This window comes from Callorhinus ursinus, unplaced genomic scaffold, assembly GCF_003265705.2.
Source record: "Callorhinus ursinus isolate GAN/ISIS: 27379988/994484 unplaced genomic scaffold, GSC_fseal_2.0 scaffold20, whole genome shotgun sequence".
NCBI lineage: Eukaryota > Metazoa > Chordata > Mammalia > Carnivora > Otariidae > Callorhinus > Callorhinus ursinus.
Window position 1 is genome coordinate 31,547,399 of NW_027397082.1, and position 18,553 is coordinate 31,565,951.

The following is an 18,553-nucleotide window of genomic DNA, read 5'->3' on the forward strand; positions in this document are numbered from 1 at the left end:
GCTGGCCGCTAGCACCCGCTAAAGCGCAACACACACTGCTAGGCAACAGCTCTGCGGGCCTTTGGGAGTGGGTGTGGCCACGTGGGGGTGGGCGGGGCCAGGGCGGGTAGGGGTGGGACCTGAGGGTCCTTGCCCCATGTCCCATGCTGGGTGCCTGTGTGGGAGCCCGGGATGAGGAACGTCCCTTTCTGGATATCTGCACCACCACCTCTGGGGTATAAGAAAGGTGTGGTGGTAGTCAGAGGCGACTTGCCTTCTCACTCTGACTGCCAGGTAAACGGGGCATTTCTGCCGGTGTGGCAAGTGTTAATGATAAATAGCATTAGCCAATATTTATAGCCGGTTACAGAAAGCCGGTTACACCTGACACATGTCAGGTGACTTGCTAAGCACTTTCCAGATATTATTTCATTTAGTCATTTTACTATCCTTATGAAGTAGGTTGTATTTTGTAATTTTGTATTTACAAAACTGAGGTCCAGAAGGGGCCAAGCAACCTTCCAAGGCAAGCCAGGGGTGTAGGAGGCTGGAAACCCTTGTAAGGTACCTGTCTGTAGGTTTCTTTTTATTTATCTTGCCTGGGATTTGTTGAGATACTTGAAACTGAATTTAAGTCCTTCATCTGTTTTTGGAAAAATGTGGGTCATTATCTCTTCTCATATTGCTTCTGGTTCCACTTTCTCACCTTTCAGGGACTTCAGTTAAATATATGTTATACCTTCTGATCGTATTCTTTACGTCTCTTCTATGTTTTTCTCTTTTCATTCTTCTTTTGGATTATATGTGTATATGTGTGCGTACATCATTCATTTTTACTGATAATCCAGTTTGCTAATTTTCTCGGTAGCCATGTCTTAACTGCTATTAAAGTCATCAATATGGGTTTTTTTCAGTTATTTATTTTTTTAGTTCTAGAATTTTAGTTTGATCCTTTTTCAAACCTACTGTGCTACCTTTTACAGTTCTCAGTTTCTTGCCAAGGTTTTTACGTTTGAGGTTATCTTCTTGGTCATAGTTAAGATACTTATTTTGTAGTCTGTGTTTGAGAATTCCACTCTCTGGAGACCCTGCATGTCTGTTTCTGTTGTAATTTCTGCTGGTGTCTGCTTATTTTGTTCTTGGTTTACTTTAATTGTGTACCGGACATTGTATTAGAAAAATTATTTGTAGGAACAATTTGAGGCCAAGGGTGAAATTATCTTCCTCTATAGAAGACTTTTTTTTTTTCCCACTGCTTGCCAGTTCCTGGTAACACTAGCAACCCAAGATCATCTTCATACAATTTCAGGCTTGAGATTATCTGAGCCATCCAGATGGCTTGAAACTGGGCTGCAGGCTATGTGGAGGTTGGTTCATTTATATTTTATCCTCATTCCTGCCCCAAAGAGGGTGGTAGCTTGCCAGGATTCCCCCTGGGCAGTGTTGGACTCCAATTTTTGTATGCCTAACTCTGCAAAGACTCAAAAATTGCATCTCATCTTCTAGGTTGCCTAGTCAAGATCACTAAATAGCCCCAGAGTAAAAGCATCTCTAGTGCTATGCTGATCTTGATCTAGTAAGCTCTTTTATGATTTTAAGAAGATTTAAAAATATATATATGCCAGGGGCAGCGGGGTGGCTCAGTCGGTTGAGCATCTGCTTCTTGGTTTTGGCTCACGTCATGATCTCAGGGTCGTGGCATTGAGCCTCATGTTGGGCTCCACGCCCAGTGGGGAGTCTGCTTGAGATTCTCTCCTTCCCTCTCCATCTGCCTCTTCCCCTGCTCCCTCTCTCTCTCTCTCTCAAATAAATAAATAAATAAATAAATAAATCTTTAAAAAGTATACATATATGCCAGATTTTTAAAGCTGTCTTCTGTAGGAAGCTTTGTCTGAATTAACTAGTCTACTATTATCAGAGGCAGAAGATTCCCTGTTGAGAGTTTTGCTGGAGTTACATTGAATCTAGAGATCAGTTTGGGGAACATTAACATCTTTCTAAGGCCTTCATATTCATTAGCTTGAAATACCTCTCCTTTATTTAGATCTTCTTTCAATACATTGATATTTGTATTATAATTATAATTATCTGTATATAGATCTTATGTCATTTGTTAGATTTATTGCTAGGTTCTTTTATGAATCACGTATTTTGTATTGTGATTTTATTGTTACTGGTGTATAAAATAAAATTGACTTTTATATTTTGATTTTATATAAGCAACTTTGATTTTTTAATTGATTTGTTAATTTATTTACAGATTCTTTTGGATTTTCTATATGAATAATCACACTGTCTGCAAATGATGATAGCTTTTTTCTTTTATTAAGCCTTTCTTTCTTTTTCTTCTTATTTTATTGCACAAGCTAGAACCTCTAGTGCAATGATGAATAGAAGTAGAAATAGTGCATATCCTCTCTTTGTTCTACATTTCCCTTTTTAGGATGATGTATATTGTATGTTTTATGTAGATGTTCTATGTCAAGCTAATTTCTTTTCTACTTCCTTTTACAGTGGGTTTTTAAAAAAATTAGGAATGCCTGTTGAATTTTACTGAATGCATTTTAATGATCTATTAGAGTGGTCCTATATTTTTATTCTTTAAGCTGTTCATGAGTAAATAACATTTAGCTATTTTCTCTTTTTTAAGTTTTTATTTTAATTTCAGGTGCTTAACATACAGTGTCATATTAGTTTCAGGTATACAATATAGTGATTCAACACTTCCATACATCACCCGGTGCTCATCATCCAATATTAAACTACCTTGCATTCTTGGATAAACCTGACTGGCTCATGGGTGTATTATCTTTTTTATATACTGTTAGAATTTGTTTGCTACTGTTTCATTTAGGATTTCTAGATACTAATGCATGAAGAAAATGGACCTTTAGTTTTTCGTTATTGGATGTCCAAGTCTGGTTTGGATATTAAAGTTATACTACCTTCAAAGAATAATAAATAAAGGAGTATATAAAAAGACAGAATATCCCCTTATTGATTTTATATACAATTGAAAGACCACTTCTTTGAATGTTTGCTAGGACATGTCTACAGAATTTTACGTCCCCCTCCCTACTTTCTTTCCTAAGTGGGAAGATTTTAAATTACTGTTTCAGTTCATTTAAGATTTATAAGGTTGTCCAGAAATTTTATTTATTCTTTCATTAGTTTTAGAAAGTTATATTTTCCTAGAATTTTTATCTAAGTTTTCAAATTTACTGGCATAAAGTAGTTGATATATTTCTGGCTATCGTTATGGTATCTACTGTAGCTGTAGCAACCTTTTATTCATTGTATTATTTATTTCTGAATTTCTCTTTTTTTAAATTGGTTTTACCAGAGACTTGTCTATTTTGTTATTCTTTTCAAAGAGCCAACTTTAAAAAATATTTATCATATTATATTTTAATTATGAGTTTATCAGTGTCCCATTAGATTGGGGGCTCCTTGAAAGCCAGCCACTGTTGCATTCATTTTGCCTTGAAGTATGTAACAAATTATTTGCTAAAAGAATAATGAACAATATTTCTATTCAAATCGTATGTATTTATCCACAATTTCTGAGTGTTAAATCTCCAAATATTCTATAAGCTGATTTAAAATGCTTAAATTCGAGGGGCGCCTGGGTGGCTCAGTCATTAAGCGTCTGCCTTAGGCTTGGGCTCGTGATCCCAGGATCCTGGGATGGAGCCCCGCCTCAGGTTCCCTGCTCCGCGGGAAACCTGCTTCTCCCTCTCCCTCTGACCCTCCTCCCTGCTTGTGTTCCCTCTCTCGCTGTGTCTCTCTCTGTCAAATAAATAAAATCTTTAAAAAAAAAGAGAGAGAATGATGTTCTAAAAAAAATAAAATAAATACTCAAATTCAAAGAAGAAACTTATACCAAAGCATTGTTTTAGCCTGTGTTAAGTCATCTTTAAAATTTGTAGCTTTGAGGCAGTCTATTATAAAAAGCTGGCACTCATATACCTAAACTAAGAAGAACTTAAAATTCATCATACACTTACTTCAACTTTTAGCTTGACCTTCTTGTAAATCTTTAGCTTCATTGATTTGGGTTGCTATATAAGGAGATCCTCCCTTGTCTGGGTGATTTAAAAGCATAATTTATCGGTGAACATCTCCTATTTTTTTCTTTATTGGCAGTAGGACTTACGCCTAGTATTTTTTTATTTTTTTTTAAAGATTTTATTTATTTATTTGACAGAGAGAGAGATAGAGAGAGAGATCACAAGTAGGCAGAGTGGCAGGCAGAGGCAGAAGGAGAAGCAGGTTCCCCACTGAGCAAGGAGCCTGATGTGGGACTCGATTCCAGGACCCTGGGATCATGATCTGAGCCGAAGGCAGACCCTTACTTGACTGGTCACCCAGGCGTAACTAGCTTACGCCTAGTATTAATGCTGCTTCTCATTTTGTCATTTTGGGTTCAAACACATCTCTATCATAGCCACCACTAGAGGCAGATTTGGGTAGAGTTTGAAAAACTAGTTTTACTTGAGGCTCCGTATGTTTCGTGGCTTGCCAGACATAATGGTCTGCAAATCCTACAGCTGCAATGGTCAGTCCAACGGTTACCACTGTACTGGCCCTGACTCTGGCTCGGCTCCCCAGCCTCCACTGAGTGTGTGGTCAAAGAACCCACTTTTCCTTTGGTTAGCTTCTCAGTTATTTTTTGTTTTATCCTTCATTAATAGTTGTCTTACCTTTGTTACTTTCTTTGAGTTTACTGTTCCTTCTATTTTCCTTGAGTTTACTGTCTGACTCTTTTTCTTACTTTGTAATTTACACTTAGCTCATCAATTTTCAGTCTTGCTTCTTTTCTGACGTAAGTATTTTAAGGTAAAAATTTTCCTCAAAGCATCAGTTTTGCTGTACCCAGAGGTTTTGATATAAGGTATCTTTATTATCATTCTGATCGAAGTATTTCTAAATTTCCATTATTATTTCTTCTTTGACCCAAGAATTTTAGAATAACGTATTTCTTTGATTCTGGAATATTCCTAATGATTTCCTCTTTGAATAGTGCTTTCCCCCATTCTCTCTAATCTCTTCTTCCTGAACTGCTACATGTATCTTCTCTGTATTTTTATTTCTTTATAATGTTAAACATATCAATTTTATAGCTTCTCTCTGACTCATCTATTCTCTCTGGTCTTTGTGTTATTGATTCTCCTGTTTGTTTTATCTGCTGCTTTCCCTCCTGTGTTCCTGTGAGCCATTTGTATTTTCTGACTGTGAGTTCATCTTTAATAGAATGTTTTCTCTGTCTGGATGTTTGGTGTTTCCAGGGTTGTGGAAAGTGGTGGTTTTGGATTTGATTCTGCTGTGGCCCTTTGCATCTTACTGACCCAGGAAATTAAAAAAAAAAAATTATTGGCTTAGAATTCTTGCTTTACAAATAAGTTGTATAAACTCAGACTGCACATCTACAAATGGCACAAATTCTTTTTCTCTTGATTTGTTTTTTTTATTATGTTATGCTAATCACCATACATTATATCATTAGTTTTTGATGTAGTGTTCCATAATTCATTGTTTGCGTATAACACCCAGCGCTCCATGAAGTACGTGCCCTCTTTAATACCCATCACCAGGCTAACCCATCTCCCCACTGCCCCCTGGAACCCTCAGTTTGTTTCTCAGTGTCCATAGTCTCTCATGGTTCGTCTCCCCCTCCAATTTCCCCCTTCATTCTTTCCTTCCTGCTATCTTCTTCTTCTTCTTCTTCTTTTTTAACATATAATGTATTACACAAATGGCACAAATTTATAAATTTGTTCCTCAATGCTCCCCTGGGCTGATGGGAAGAGTTTTTCTAGTCTTTTTTTTTTTTTTTTTTTTTTAAGGATTGGGACACCTCTATGAGGTTCTGGTTTTGTGCAGAATTTAGCTCCATCTCCCACCTTGCAGGGGCTGAGGTCATGTTCTCTCAACTTGCGAGGGTGGTAAATCCTGCTGTCAGCCACTGGAGTTTGTGTCTGGTCTGACACAACTTTAGCTCCTGCTCACTGCTCTGTTTTGGACATTCTTTTTTCTGTAATAATGAGGATTTATTTTCTTTCTTTTGAACTTGATTACATAGTTAAAAAAAATTTCTCTTTGTGCATATGTTTTTATAGGTGGAGGGGACCCTTCTGCATCCATTCAGTCTCCCATTTTGCTGCTCCTTAATATAAGAAATAGAGATCAAGAACAGAACTCTGGGTGTCCAGTGACATATGAGGGACAGAAATAGGAAGTGAAATCCCACAAGGAGATGGAAGAAACAGTAGGAATAGAACAAGAAGAGAGCTGGTCTTTAGGAAACAGGGAGAACAGCTTTTAGAAAGGTCCTCTTATGTGATGTGAGGCCAGCTTTTCCCAGGGATGGCTTATTGTTCATCCTGCAGACTCGAGAGGCCTCTTTGGAAGGAAAACTCAGAGAAATATAAAAGGAGGGAGATCGGCTGAATTTATAAAGGGAATGCAAGGCACTGGTTCTCCCCCCACTACCAAGGAGAACTGCTTAGGATTAATTTGGGAACTTCTGGATGTTTGTGTGGGAGGGAATCTTCTCTGGGAGGGACTCTTCTCCACCTTTTTGGCTAAATGTGCCAACATCCATCCCACAGGACTTCCAGAGACAACAAGGAGGGGTTGCATGATTTTGTATGTTGGGGGCTGGCTTGCCTGTTTGTACCCTTCTCTGTCTATTGTCTTCATCTTGTTAATTTAGGGCCACGTGTGATATATGTGATAAATAAGAATAAACCCGCTTTACTTGGATCTTGTTCCTTCCTAACCCCACCATTCCTCCTGGAATATTCTTAGCCATTCTCTTTTTGAATAATGCCTCTTCTGCATCCCAGTGACACAAATTCATACACTTTAAGGTTCCTTTTAGGCTCTGATTGGAAAGCATTTGGGCTTCCATTTGGAGGAAACTCGGTTCCGGTTCTGTGGATTTTTGTGGCTGCAGAGGGAGTCTTGCAGCTTGGAATGTATCTTTGGACTGTGCAGAGTGAAGCAGCCTATGTGCAGGGAACTGAGTCTGCAGTAAGAGGCTTTGACATCACTTTCTAAGTTTTCAAACAAGGATCATCTATGTCAGCTCACCACAACCCTGGAAGTGGGTGGTGCTGATATCAACATCCTCATTTTACAGACGAAGAAATAGGGCTAGAGAGGTGAAGTCAGAGATCCCCAAATTTAGAGACAGAACTGGATTTATTGTCCAGACATCCCATCTCTGAGCCTGGTGCTTTTCCCTCCGCTCCATTCTCTCTATGCATGTTTGTGCAGGCCAACCTGATCACAAACAGCCCATGAAGCCTCTCTGCCCCTCACCCTTTCCCCATGTCACACATGAGGAGAGACTAAATTCCTTCCTCCCTTTCCCTCCTGGCCCCTGTATCTTTCAGACATCCACCATTGCTGCTGAGAGACCTCAGACAATGCCAAACGAATCGCTGACCCGGTTCACAGAACTTATAACAAAATTTGTATACAATTTCTGTTTAGAAACAATGGCTACCACCATCTTTCTTGGCATTACTTTTTATTGAATACGGACTTACGGTCTTTAAATATTTTGAATATAGTGCTTTCAATATACAGTTCTTTAGTAATACATATATTTCTTTAAAGCACAAAACTATAACTTAAAATTGGAAGGCTATAAATACACATGTATATATTGCCATAAATCTAGAACAATTTTATAAAAATAGAACTCAAATGTCAACTTTATATATTTTGGCAACTTTGCAGTATTGTAAGGTGGCCAAAAGCATGTTTATTATGCATCACTGCCCCAAAGTGACTGTCTGCAGCTTTCATTTTCCATCTCTTTGGGAACACTTGGAACAGTCTCCATTACCAGGATCCCCCCGAGATGCCCATGGCCATGGCTCAGCATTGCCTTTGCATAAAGACTCAGTGCATCCACCTGTTCTTGGAGGGGGAAGACCAGCTTCCAGATTCTTCCTCAGAAAGAGGAGGTGTTCCCTCCTGCCAAATGTACACAATCCTACACTTCTTGAAGCCCTCACAGTGTATGGTTGATATCTGAATATACAGAGTCAGTTTCCTTTCCCCTATGCTCAGAGAATGATACATGTGAGTTTGGTTCTTTCAAATCAGTGTAAAAAGTTCAAAACAAATTCACTTGAACAGGGCCTGCTGGAGTAACATCATCCTGATGGTGGACACCAGTGTCCCCACCTGCTTGTGCGAGGCCCTTTACACATGTGCTCTACAGTCCTCACAGTCTTGCAAGGTCAGGATGTTCTTGTCCCCATTTGATGATGGAGGGAATTGAGTCTCTGGGCCATTTAAGTCTCTTGGTTAAGGTCAGTGGGGTTACCTGACCCTCAAACCAGAGCTCTCTGTCTGCCCAGAAATCCATGGAAGGAAAACAGAAGAGAACTCAGATCTGTACTGTGGTCATTTGAAGAGACAATTGGCTTTGGGTCAACTTACAGCAGGGGGACAGTAGTTCCCCAGATATTCCCAAGACTCCTGGGCTGCAACTTCCCAAGGGGGCTGGAAGGAGGACATCTGTGGAAGGAGTATGGACGTAGAGACCAATGATTTTGAAGGGCAGTGTCAGAATCTCCCAGAGCATCCAACAGAAACCCTCAATCTAAAACCAGGGCTCAAGGAATTTACTGCTTGGGCCTGTTTGTGTTTTCAAAGAACTGAGCAAAGGTCATAATGCCAGCTGCCCCCATCTCAGCCCTGCCTTCAATAGAGGTCAAAGTGCAGAAAGCTTGCACAGTGGCCCAGAGGGACTTGTGCAGGGTCCCTGGGCCAGAGTGCAGTGCGAGTGGGGCGAGGGGGCTTTGTCAGAACTCCCCTGCAGGTTGCACAGCAGAACTCAGTGGCGAGAGTCAAGCTCTGTACCTCCTCTGGACAGAGACAGGCTGCCTCAGCTATTTGCAGTTTTGATTTTCTGGTTGCTTTCCCACTCCTTTGCCTTTTGAGATTTACCATAAAAATATTCCCCAATGGGAAGTGCTTTTCATATCTCCTTGATGATCACAATCTCTCAGGACAAACTTAACTTTGGCTCTGTGCACGGCCTGCCCCTCCAATAGGGCTGACTCTGGACATAGCTATTCCCTCCTCCTGGCCCTGCTCCCCACCAGCTGTCTCCTCAAGCCTGCTCCCCCCTCCCCCCTGCCAGGCCAGGGAGAGCCCTGCTCTGCACTTGTCCACATGGGGTTTAGTTAGAATCCCTAGATAACATCTTCCACCTGCTATCTGCAGGTGTCCTGCTTGGGCCACTGAGATCATTTTCTGAAATTAATGTCACAGTGGTTTTCTTAGAAGCCTCTCTTAAGAATGAATAAAACAAAACAAATAAGCAATGACAGAAAATCCCCAAAGCAACCCTCTCTCTTCTCCTCTAGAAGGCAGATCACCTATAAGGGGTATGATTCCCGTGAAGGGGAGTGGGGAAGCAACCAGAAAAAATGCTAGTGGCAGGATTCTTGGGGAAGTGGACTGGTCCTCCCTCCCCATCCCTGCTGCTTGGCGGGCATCGTGCTGTTTACTCATCCTGGACTGTTGCTGATGCCCCCGGGGAGGCCGAGCAACACGATGCCCACACAATGGTGGATGATTCTTTTTCCCCCCTCTCAGAAGAGCAGGACCAGATTTTCCCCAACTCAATGGAAGGCTGCCCCTGGGAGATGAAAGGAGAAATGTGTTTTGGGGCCTGGGGCACTGTATTTTAAATTAACTCTGTGTGTGTGTGTCTGTGTCTGTGGAGGGGACGGGGTGTTTGCAGCCCTGTACAGCTCAGTGCAGGTCATTCTGAATGTCATGATGACACTGCTTCAAATCTGAAAGCAATGCCCCCTACTCCTCCCCCAAAGAAAAGAGGTATTGACCTGGGGTTAGCCTCTTTCTTTGTGATTCATGTAGGTACACTGCATGTAATAGGGTGACTCATTCTTTTGTTGGGCAAAACATTACCTGGACACACTAGGTCCTGCTAGAGAAGCAAACACCCCCATTAAGCTTCTGAGGCCATGGAGGGAAGGTGGTGTAGACTTGCCCACCTCCCCAAGGCTACCTCAGAGCCAGGCCTGGCTTACTTCCCAGTACACAGGCCAGAGGGCAGTTTGGCAAATAAGGACAATCCCCATGCCTAATGAGGGACACTTTCCTCCTCACGCTCCTGCTTTGCGTGATGCCTCCGTGTGGTCTCTGGGTTGGGCCCTGAGGACAGGAGCTACCGAAAGCTAGGGAGGGGGTTGGGGGTAGGGGTTCGGCAGGGTCTGGCGGCAGCAGAATGCTGGGTTTGGGGACGTGGAACCTAGTGGCAGAAGTCAAGGTTGGTGTCCCTCGATGGGCCTTGTTGCTTTTTCTTTTGTTGCCAGTGGCTTGCCCACTGTAGACTGTGGTGGACTGCAGAGGCCCCTCATTTCAGTGAGGCTTTCTTCCACTGCTTTTGCAAACTTGGTAGAAGAGGTTTCTTTGCAGCCATGAAAGCTGGAGATGCAGAAAAGGATGCTCTCTGGCTGGGGGTTGTAGCAGACCCCGTACCCGTCAGGTACCACAGGACCATAGCAGCAAAACATCTCCATGGTTGTGGGCACCTGGAGGAGAGGGCAGGTCAGAAGCTGCTGGTTCTGAAAAGTAAGCCTGTGGACTTGCTAGAATACAGGGCGTTTCAACAACCCCGAGGCCTCGAGAGGATATTTACTTCTCTATTTTCCACCTGGGTGTCTGACTGAATTAACCAAATGAACCAATAGCTTCAGCATGGATGGCCACAGCCAGAGTCAGAAAGACAAACCCACCTAACTGCAATGATATCCAAAGAAGAGAGTCCATAAGCCACTCCCTGGTGGGAAATCTGCTCTACTTGTGGAGTCAAAATCCCCCAGAGTGACCTGTGCTGGGTCTCAGGCTGAGCATCTCCTTCACCTGGGGGCTGTTTGAGGCACTGAGGCAATAGGGGTAATTTACTGAATGGTACCCTGGTGGCACCCCACAGTTAGATGGCTTCCCAGAGGGAGTAATTTATGAACAGAAGGAAATCTGGCCTGTCTTCTCTGTCAATTTTCCCCACATCCTTAATTACTGTCAGGATTGCTTGGCTGGTCTGATTTTCTCCCCACAACCCGGCCATGCACAATTACCCAGCATTGGGCATTTCAAAGATTGCCATCAACTGGAGTTTTCCTTATGCACCTAATACATTTTGAATTCAGAGTGCTGAGATTTTGTAATCAGAGTCACAAATCAGGAAAATGTGTCTCTGAAGGCATTCAAGCCATAAATGTTGATTTCCAGTTGGGAGAAAGAGAAAACACCAAACCACCACACCCCCAAATTCACTTTCTTAGCTGGTCTTCAGGGGAAAAATAGAACACATTCTTGGGTAGTTGCAGGGTGGGGTTTGTTTTTAAACCCAAGGTTTCGGGCGCTGTGTAGTCAGGCCTTCAGAAATGACACTGGCTGTTTTAATGGGGCAGAACAAACCATTAGTCTTGTTAATAGAGTCACCTCATTGTCAGATAAATTTGCTGTGCAACAGCTGAAGGCCGTAAAACCGTTCCAAAGCACTTTTTGCCCATGGATGGTTTCCTGAAGAATTTATGTTGTTGTGCCCTGCCCTCGTTTACTTCCGTCTGTGCACTCACTGCTGTAATGACAACATCAAATTACTGAGTGGGCTTTTATTCTCAAACACAACTTGATCAGCCCCTCTCATTGCCCACGTCCAGCCCTTAGCAGATGAGGCAGAGTTTTAGTCAACTGACGTTTGGGGGGTTCTTTTCTTTCCTAAGCCACTGCACTTCTCGAATGGATTTCTTTTCTTTTCTTTTCTTTTCTTTTTTTTTTTTTTTTTAGGATTTGATTTATTTGTTTGACAGAGAGAGGCACGGTGAGAAAGGGAACACGAGCAGGGGGCATGGGAGAGGGAGAAGCAGGCTTCCCACCGAGCAGGGAGCCCGATGTGGGGCTCGATCCCAGGACTCTGGGATCATGACCTGAGCTGAAGGCAGACGCTTAATGACTGAGCCACCCAGGCGCCCCTCGAGTGGATTTCATTCTGTCTTTATCACAGAGGTCCTCCAACAGAACAGGCTTTTAGGGGATGCTGGGCTGGCCGCTGATCGCCTGCCGTTGGTCGTGCAGCCCTTCACAATATTGGCCGTGACCTGTTTGGAGGGCCCGGTCCATGCCAGGCACTGAGCTAGGCTTTCTACCCAAATTGTCCCTTCTCGCTGAGCCAGGACTTCACTCTAGACCTGTCAGGCTTCAGAGCCTGTGGCTGGCACAGTGGAACGCCGCCCCGCAGGTAACAGATTGAAAGGTGGTAAGCATAGTGGCTAGAGCACCAGTTCCCATCCAGTCCTCCTCCGCTAGGGTGGCGTTCACGAGTACACCCATTTAGACGGGGGGTGGGGGGGTGGGGGGGGACCAGCACTCAGAGCATTCAGGTCATTTTGCCAAAGGACATGCAGCTGGTAAGGAGCACCTCTGGGACTTGCCTGACTCCAGCCAGTGGGCTGTAGTCACTGGTCTACGCTAAGTAGCCTTTTAGAAAGCCCACTGGTTACACTAAGTGGCCCCTTGGGTGACAGCCGCACGGTACCTGGCTGGTTGAGAGGATGAACCGGTTGCTCATCAGGTACGTTTCATCTGTAAACATCTCGGGCAGCTCCTTGCATGTGTCCCGGGCCAGCTCCCGCAGCGCCAGCAAGTGGTTGTCAATGGCCATCCCTGTTATGGCCTGGATAGTTGGGGACAAAGAACAGGAGATGAGACAGGGGCTCCCGTGCCCTACCCCCTTCTCTAGCCCGCAATGCTGATGGCCATTGCAAGGGCCCCAGCTTGCGCTTACCTGGTGCTTGCTGCGGACAACGTGTGTGGGTGGCCGCCCAGGACTGACCACTCTACCACTCAGCCTGTGTTCCACGGACCCTTTCTACGTGCAAAGGGCAAGTCCAGAGCATGGACTAAAGTGAGCATGCCCGCGTTAAAGGTCTATGAGGCTGAGTATCTCCTGCCTCTCAACCCCAGCATGGTCATTGCCGACACACTGTGTATGACCCCTCTAAGTGGGAGGGGTGGGCTAGGCATCCCTAGTACTTTCTTAGGTAGAGGAGGAGTCTGGGGGGCAGGGATGGGTGCTGGACCCTGTCAGGGCATGGGGAAGGGTGTCCCAGGCTATCAGGGGGCAGACTTTCACCACAACCAACACTTCATCCTCCAGCAGGAGTCCAAGGAATGAGGGATAGAGAACATTAGGGTCTGTTCCTAAATCTTGATTGCTATTTCATGGGCTCAGGATCATTTCATATAAACTGGATTTACAACCTAAGAAATCATTCTGAGACAGGAACTAGACATCTTAGCAGAGGCTCAGCTGATGTTTACAAGGGGAAAGCTTGTTCAATGAAGAAAGATTTTTTTCTTTTTATTGCAAGATACTTGAACTCTTATCAAAGGCTAAGATAAGAGCAGTGGGGACTCCAGGTTGTCTATGTAGGCAGAACTCAGAGGCAGTATGGCTGGAAGTGGGGCGGAGGGGCCAGGGTACACATTTCATCTCCTCCCCACTTGAGGCTGCGTGTGTAACACACACACTGGTTTTGCTTGGATTACACGTTCATTTGGGGCAATTCTGGGAGTGGTGGAGACTTGGGGGCCACCTCCGGCCTATAGGAGTAACCTGTGGGTCCCCATCAGGGTAATTGTAAATCTTGGGAGGTTCACGCTTATGTAAGATGGCCGCTTAGCTGTCAAAGCCCCACATAGGAGGAAACCTCCATCACAATGGATTAGCCCCACAGAGGAGGAAACCTCCATCACAATGGATTTTGTTCAAGTTTACAAGGCACGTTTTGGGATTTGACAGCGTTCTTTTTCAGTGGAGAATGAATGCATAAAGAAGATTCAGAGGCCCCAGTCTCTTCAGATGCTCCTAATTATAGCCTGGAAAGACATGTTCTATAACCGCAGTTCACTTTAGATGTGACCCATTAGGACAGAGGGGAAGGACTCTGAGCCCATCGATGAAGTGGGTGGGCTGCTAGGTTCTCTGGTTACCTCTGTTTAATCGCTGATTTGTGTAGATCTGTAGAAGCGGTTAGCTGCTCTATGCAGCAGCTACCCAACAGTCTTCACCACCTCCAGCTCACTGTAGCAACTGGGGTTGATTTAACGGATTGTTTGGATTAAGGCCACGAGTAGTCATGAGCAAAATGATTCATTGTTGAGTCATTCATTCAGGGAAGCTTACTTGAGTGCCCACTGTGTGCCCAATGCTGCTGGGCGCTGGGGGTGTGCGTGCTGTGAAGGAAAAGCCTAAGATGTTGTAAGAATCTGGGCGGGAGTGTCTGGACCACGCTTGCTCCTTCCCTGGGATGTCCCTTCTCCACTACTGTGACCAAATACAGCTGCCAGAGGCTGGAGCTCTCCTTGCTTCTTTCCCCTGGTCCTGATCCCCCACAGCCAACCAGGCACTGGATTCACCTCAGAGCATTTTTATAGCTCTCTCCTTCTCACCCCCATCTCTTTTATTTAGCTGTTCTCATCAACTTAGAATAGTTAACACAGCTGGACCCTAAGGCAATGCTTTAGAGGATATTTTTCTAAATCTTTTATAAACATTTAAATTATTACCAAAGTCATATATTTATATAGCTTAAAACCCCGAAGAAGCTAAAGACATCTGTCACTCTGCCAGGTCTGATTCCCACACCACAGAGGCAATCAATTTAGCTATTTAATTGTCTTAGTTCTAAGTAACAGTCTTAGACTGCGTTCACTACATTTTTCAGCTTTATCTATATCTTCTTGCTATAGAAGATGAAACTTTGGCTCTTTCATACTCCTGCTCCCCAAATATTCTTCCATTCTCCCATCCTCTCATTAGAGTTATGTTTAACTCTTCATTGTTTGATCACTATTCAGTGTTGACATGATTATAATTATGTAAGTATTCACAGCTGAGTCTCGGGCTGCATTATGAGATTTCCTTTCTTGTTCACCTTTTGTTTTCCTTGGAATTGGGATGATTTTTAAATGACTAAATTATGATTTTCCCCGCTTGCTTAGCTTTCTATGTATCTATAACTAATTGACTCTTAAACTCTCAGCCAGAAGTGTAAAACTTTTCTTAATACACTCAAATCAGATAATTTGTCAATTTCATTCCACCTCTCACTTCTTGCTTCTCCATTTTTTTTTAAGATTTTATTTATTTATTTGACAGAGAGAGAGAGAGAGCACAAGCAGGGGGAGTGGCAGGCAGAGGGAGAAGCAGCCTCCCTGCTGAGCAAGGAGCCCAGTGTGGGACTCGATCCCAGGACTTTGGGATCATGACCTGAGCTGAAGGCAGACCCTTAACCGCCAGAGCCACCCAGGTGCCCCCTCTTCTTGCTTCTCTGTGGACTGATTGTTCCTGTGTCTGCTGAACAGTTGTCAACTTGGGATCTCCTTTTACTGTCACCCTCTTTCTCTTTTGTGTTGAATCTTCTGATTTTGGAGCACACAATGTCTTTTATGTTTTAGCTCTTACTTTAGTAGTCTATATCCTCCAATAGTTTGACAAGAAAGAAAGCTTAATAAGTAAAACTTTTGAGAACTTGTCTGTCTGAAAACGTCTTTCTTCTGTCTTCAAAGTTGATGATAGCTTAGCTGGATATGGAATATACATTACAAATCATTTTCCCTCAGAATTTGAAGGCATTGCTCCATTATCTTCCACCTTCCAGTGATGTTGTTGAGAAGTCCAATTACACTTTTATTCCTGATCTTTGTACTTGTTTTTTTTTTTCTCTCTGAGAGATTTTAGAATCTTCTCTTTGACCTTTGTGTTGTGAAATTTCCTTGGTATGAATGTTTTCCTCTATTACACAAGGTACATGCTGGGCTCTCTCAATGTGAAAGCTCATGTCCTTCAACTCTGAGGAATTTTCCTCAATTATTTTGTTGTTGTTCCCCTCCACCCCCATTTTCTCTTTCTGGACATGTATTACTTGGGATTTTGGTTCTCCCATACTGAGCCCTTTTTTTCTGTCCAGTATTTCATTTCTTTGTTTTGTTGACATTTTGGGAAGATTATTTCAGCTTTATCTCCCAATCCCCCCATTGCATTTTTTCTACCATATTTTTCCCCAGAATTATTTTTATTGCCCCACCAAAAAGATTTTTTTTTAGTTTCATATTCTTATTAATGGATGTAATAAGTTCATTATCATTCAGAGGATTTCAATTACAGTTTTAAAAAATGTTCTCCTGCTTCCTGCATTGTTTTCATTTCCTTGAATTTTCTCTTAAATTATTTTAAAAAATTAAGCAAAAATTTAAAAATTACACAAAAACATTTGTACTGGTTTTTGTGTCTTATGTTAGCAACTTTCCTCAATGTCTGATGATTAATGGCTACCTGTTTATATTTCAGAATAAAGCACTGAAAAAAGTGATTAGAAGATACATGTGTAAGCCTGTGCTTACCATCTGCTAGACTTCACTGGGAGGTGAGCTGGCTGGGCTATTTCATTGGGCACCCCAGCTATCAGTGTCTGTGATTTTGTTCGCTTGGCCTGGTCAGTCTCACCACAGAGAAATCCTCTAATCTCATGCTTGGAGAGAGGTGGTAATAAAAGTACTTCCCAATGTACCTGGAGCTGAGTAGGTAGACTTTGATTAATCACCCTGTTTAATTTGGTTAACCTTCCCTGAGCTTTACCTGGTGTCCCCAAATCTAGAGTCCTCTAGCCTACCATTGAGAAAGGGGAGGGTAGTTGCCTAGCTGCGCGGGGTAATGGAAAGGAACTGAGGGTCTGACTGCTTCTTATAGAGATCATCAAGCCATCCTCTTCTTTTCAGCCCTGCACACACCTGTACTTTTGGTGGGTGCCTCCAATGCCTGAGCCATTCTAAGGTTCTGCAGAACAATTCATTGGGCTCCTGGGTCTCCCTTACTCTTTGCTTGGGTTTCAGCTTCCTCTGGTTTGCTAGGTCACTGGCCATCTGTTCTATTTTCCAACTCAAAAACTTTGCTGTCCCTTCCTTTCCCACTCTCTTTGCCTAGTGTATTCATGGCTTAAAAAAACCCCTTTGCTGATATTTTTGAGGATTTCAGAGGGAGTGACAGTAAATCCTGGTGTCCACCATGTTTAAACAGAAGTTGGTGTCTACCTCTTGAATCCCCTGCTCCTGCTCTATTTCAGTCCTTATCTCAGCTCTACCTAAATATTATATAGATTCCTAATTAGCGTCACTGAGTGTTGGCAGACCACCCTTGCTCCAACCAGTCCTTCTTCTACCTGGTCACCAGAGTAAACTTTGTGACTGAAAAATCCCATCTCATAAGCTCCCCTGCTCCTCTGTCCTTTGCAAGCTGCACACACGAACTACTAGCTTTTCCTCCAGTGTGGCTTATTCTCTCAAGATTATCTGCCTTTGCACACACTCTTCCCTTCTGGGACCATTCTTCCCTTCTATGTCCACCTGATAAGCACCTCTTCATCCTTCAAGTCTCATATCAAGCACCACTTCTTCTGGGAAGTCTTCCTGGCTTTCCCAAGCAGAGGAACTAGCTTGCCCGTCCATGCTCTCTCCTACTTCCTGAGGACTCTTTTCACCTGGGGTGAGATTTACCATTTAAGGGCTTTTCCTCCCAGCTACTCAGTAAACTCCCTAAGGACAGGGCTTATGGACTTTATCTTTTATTTCCTACCACCCAGCACCTTGTCTGGCATTAAGCAGGAAAACCAAAAATACCCACTCAATATGTGAGAGTGAGCTTGATTTTCCCCAAACAGAATGAAAGCTTAACTCTTCAGATGAATTCAGGACCTGGCAACTGAATTGGAAAGAAGTCTACATTGGCTAGTTCTAAAACACAGATATGCATTGTACTTGCTTCCAACTATATGGAGTGAAATTTGGTCAACCCCTCTTCACAGGTTATATGCTCCTTCAAATACTGTATCAGAATCATTTTCAATTGATATATTGATCACCAGTCCAAGTAGTAGCTTCTTCTCTGTTATTTGTATGCAAATCATGGCTCTGCCATGCTAGAAAATAAACTATTAAACTAAGAGAACATTTCCTTTAAACTTTTGATTTTGGGGCACCTGGGTGGCTCAGTGGGTTAAGCGCCTGACTCTTGATTTCAGCTTTGGTCATAATCTCAGGGTCGTGAGATCAAGCCCTGCGCAGGGCTCCACGCTGGGCATGGAGCCTGCTTAAGATTCTCTGTCTCCCTCTCCCTCTGCCCCTCCTCCCCTGTTTTCTCTCTCTAAAAAAAAAAAAGTAAAAATAAATAAAATTTTGATTTCACTATTAATTTTCAGCAGACTTTTTTTAATTCATAGGCAACATAAATAGACAGAAAATAAGAAAGCAAATTCAACCATAGGTGGGAATAAATTCTGCCTCACCTGCAGTCATGCAAGGTGTGTGAACCACCACGGTTTGCCAGGCTTGGCTGCCATCCCTCACATTAGACTTTTCTTGTTGTATGAACTGTAAAGTGCTATATGTGTTTGGTGTTATTATTATCATTATTGTTTTTTCAAAGACCATCCATGGTATTCTTGTAAAAATCCATGTG

The 18,553-nt window shown here is 43.0% G+C and overlaps 1 protein-coding gene, 1 long non-coding RNA gene and 1 pseudogene across 3 annotated transcripts in view; 1 reads left to right on the forward strand and 2 right to left on the reverse strand.

Annotated features, from left to right (window-relative positions):
• Positions 1–125: 125 nt before the first annotated feature.
• On the forward strand, positions 126–17,996 carry LOC141374671 (uncharacterized). The gene is made up of 3 exons (XR_012381749.1): positions 126–273; positions 16,391–16,466; positions 17,757–17,996. It is a non-coding gene; the product is annotated as an uncharacterized lncRNA (long non-coding RNA).
• LOC112830587 (mitochondrial import inner membrane translocase subunit TIM14-like) lies at positions 3,988–8,517 on the reverse strand (annotated as a pseudogene).
• Positions 7,512–18,553, reverse strand: part of CHAT (choline O-acetyltransferase) — a 48,638-nt gene continuing 37,596 nt past the window's right edge. For both annotated transcript variants that reach the window (XM_025880976.2, XM_073904505.1), the window contains exons 13-14: positions 12,575–12,712; positions 7,512–10,565 (exon numbers count right to left, since the gene is read on the reverse strand). In XM_025880976.2, coding sequence (XP_025736761.1) covers positions 10,296–10,565; positions 12,575–12,712 — 408 coding nt within the window. In that variant the 3' untranslated portion in view covers positions 7,512–10,295. The remainder of the gene's footprint in view (positions 10,566–12,574; positions 12,713–18,553) is intronic.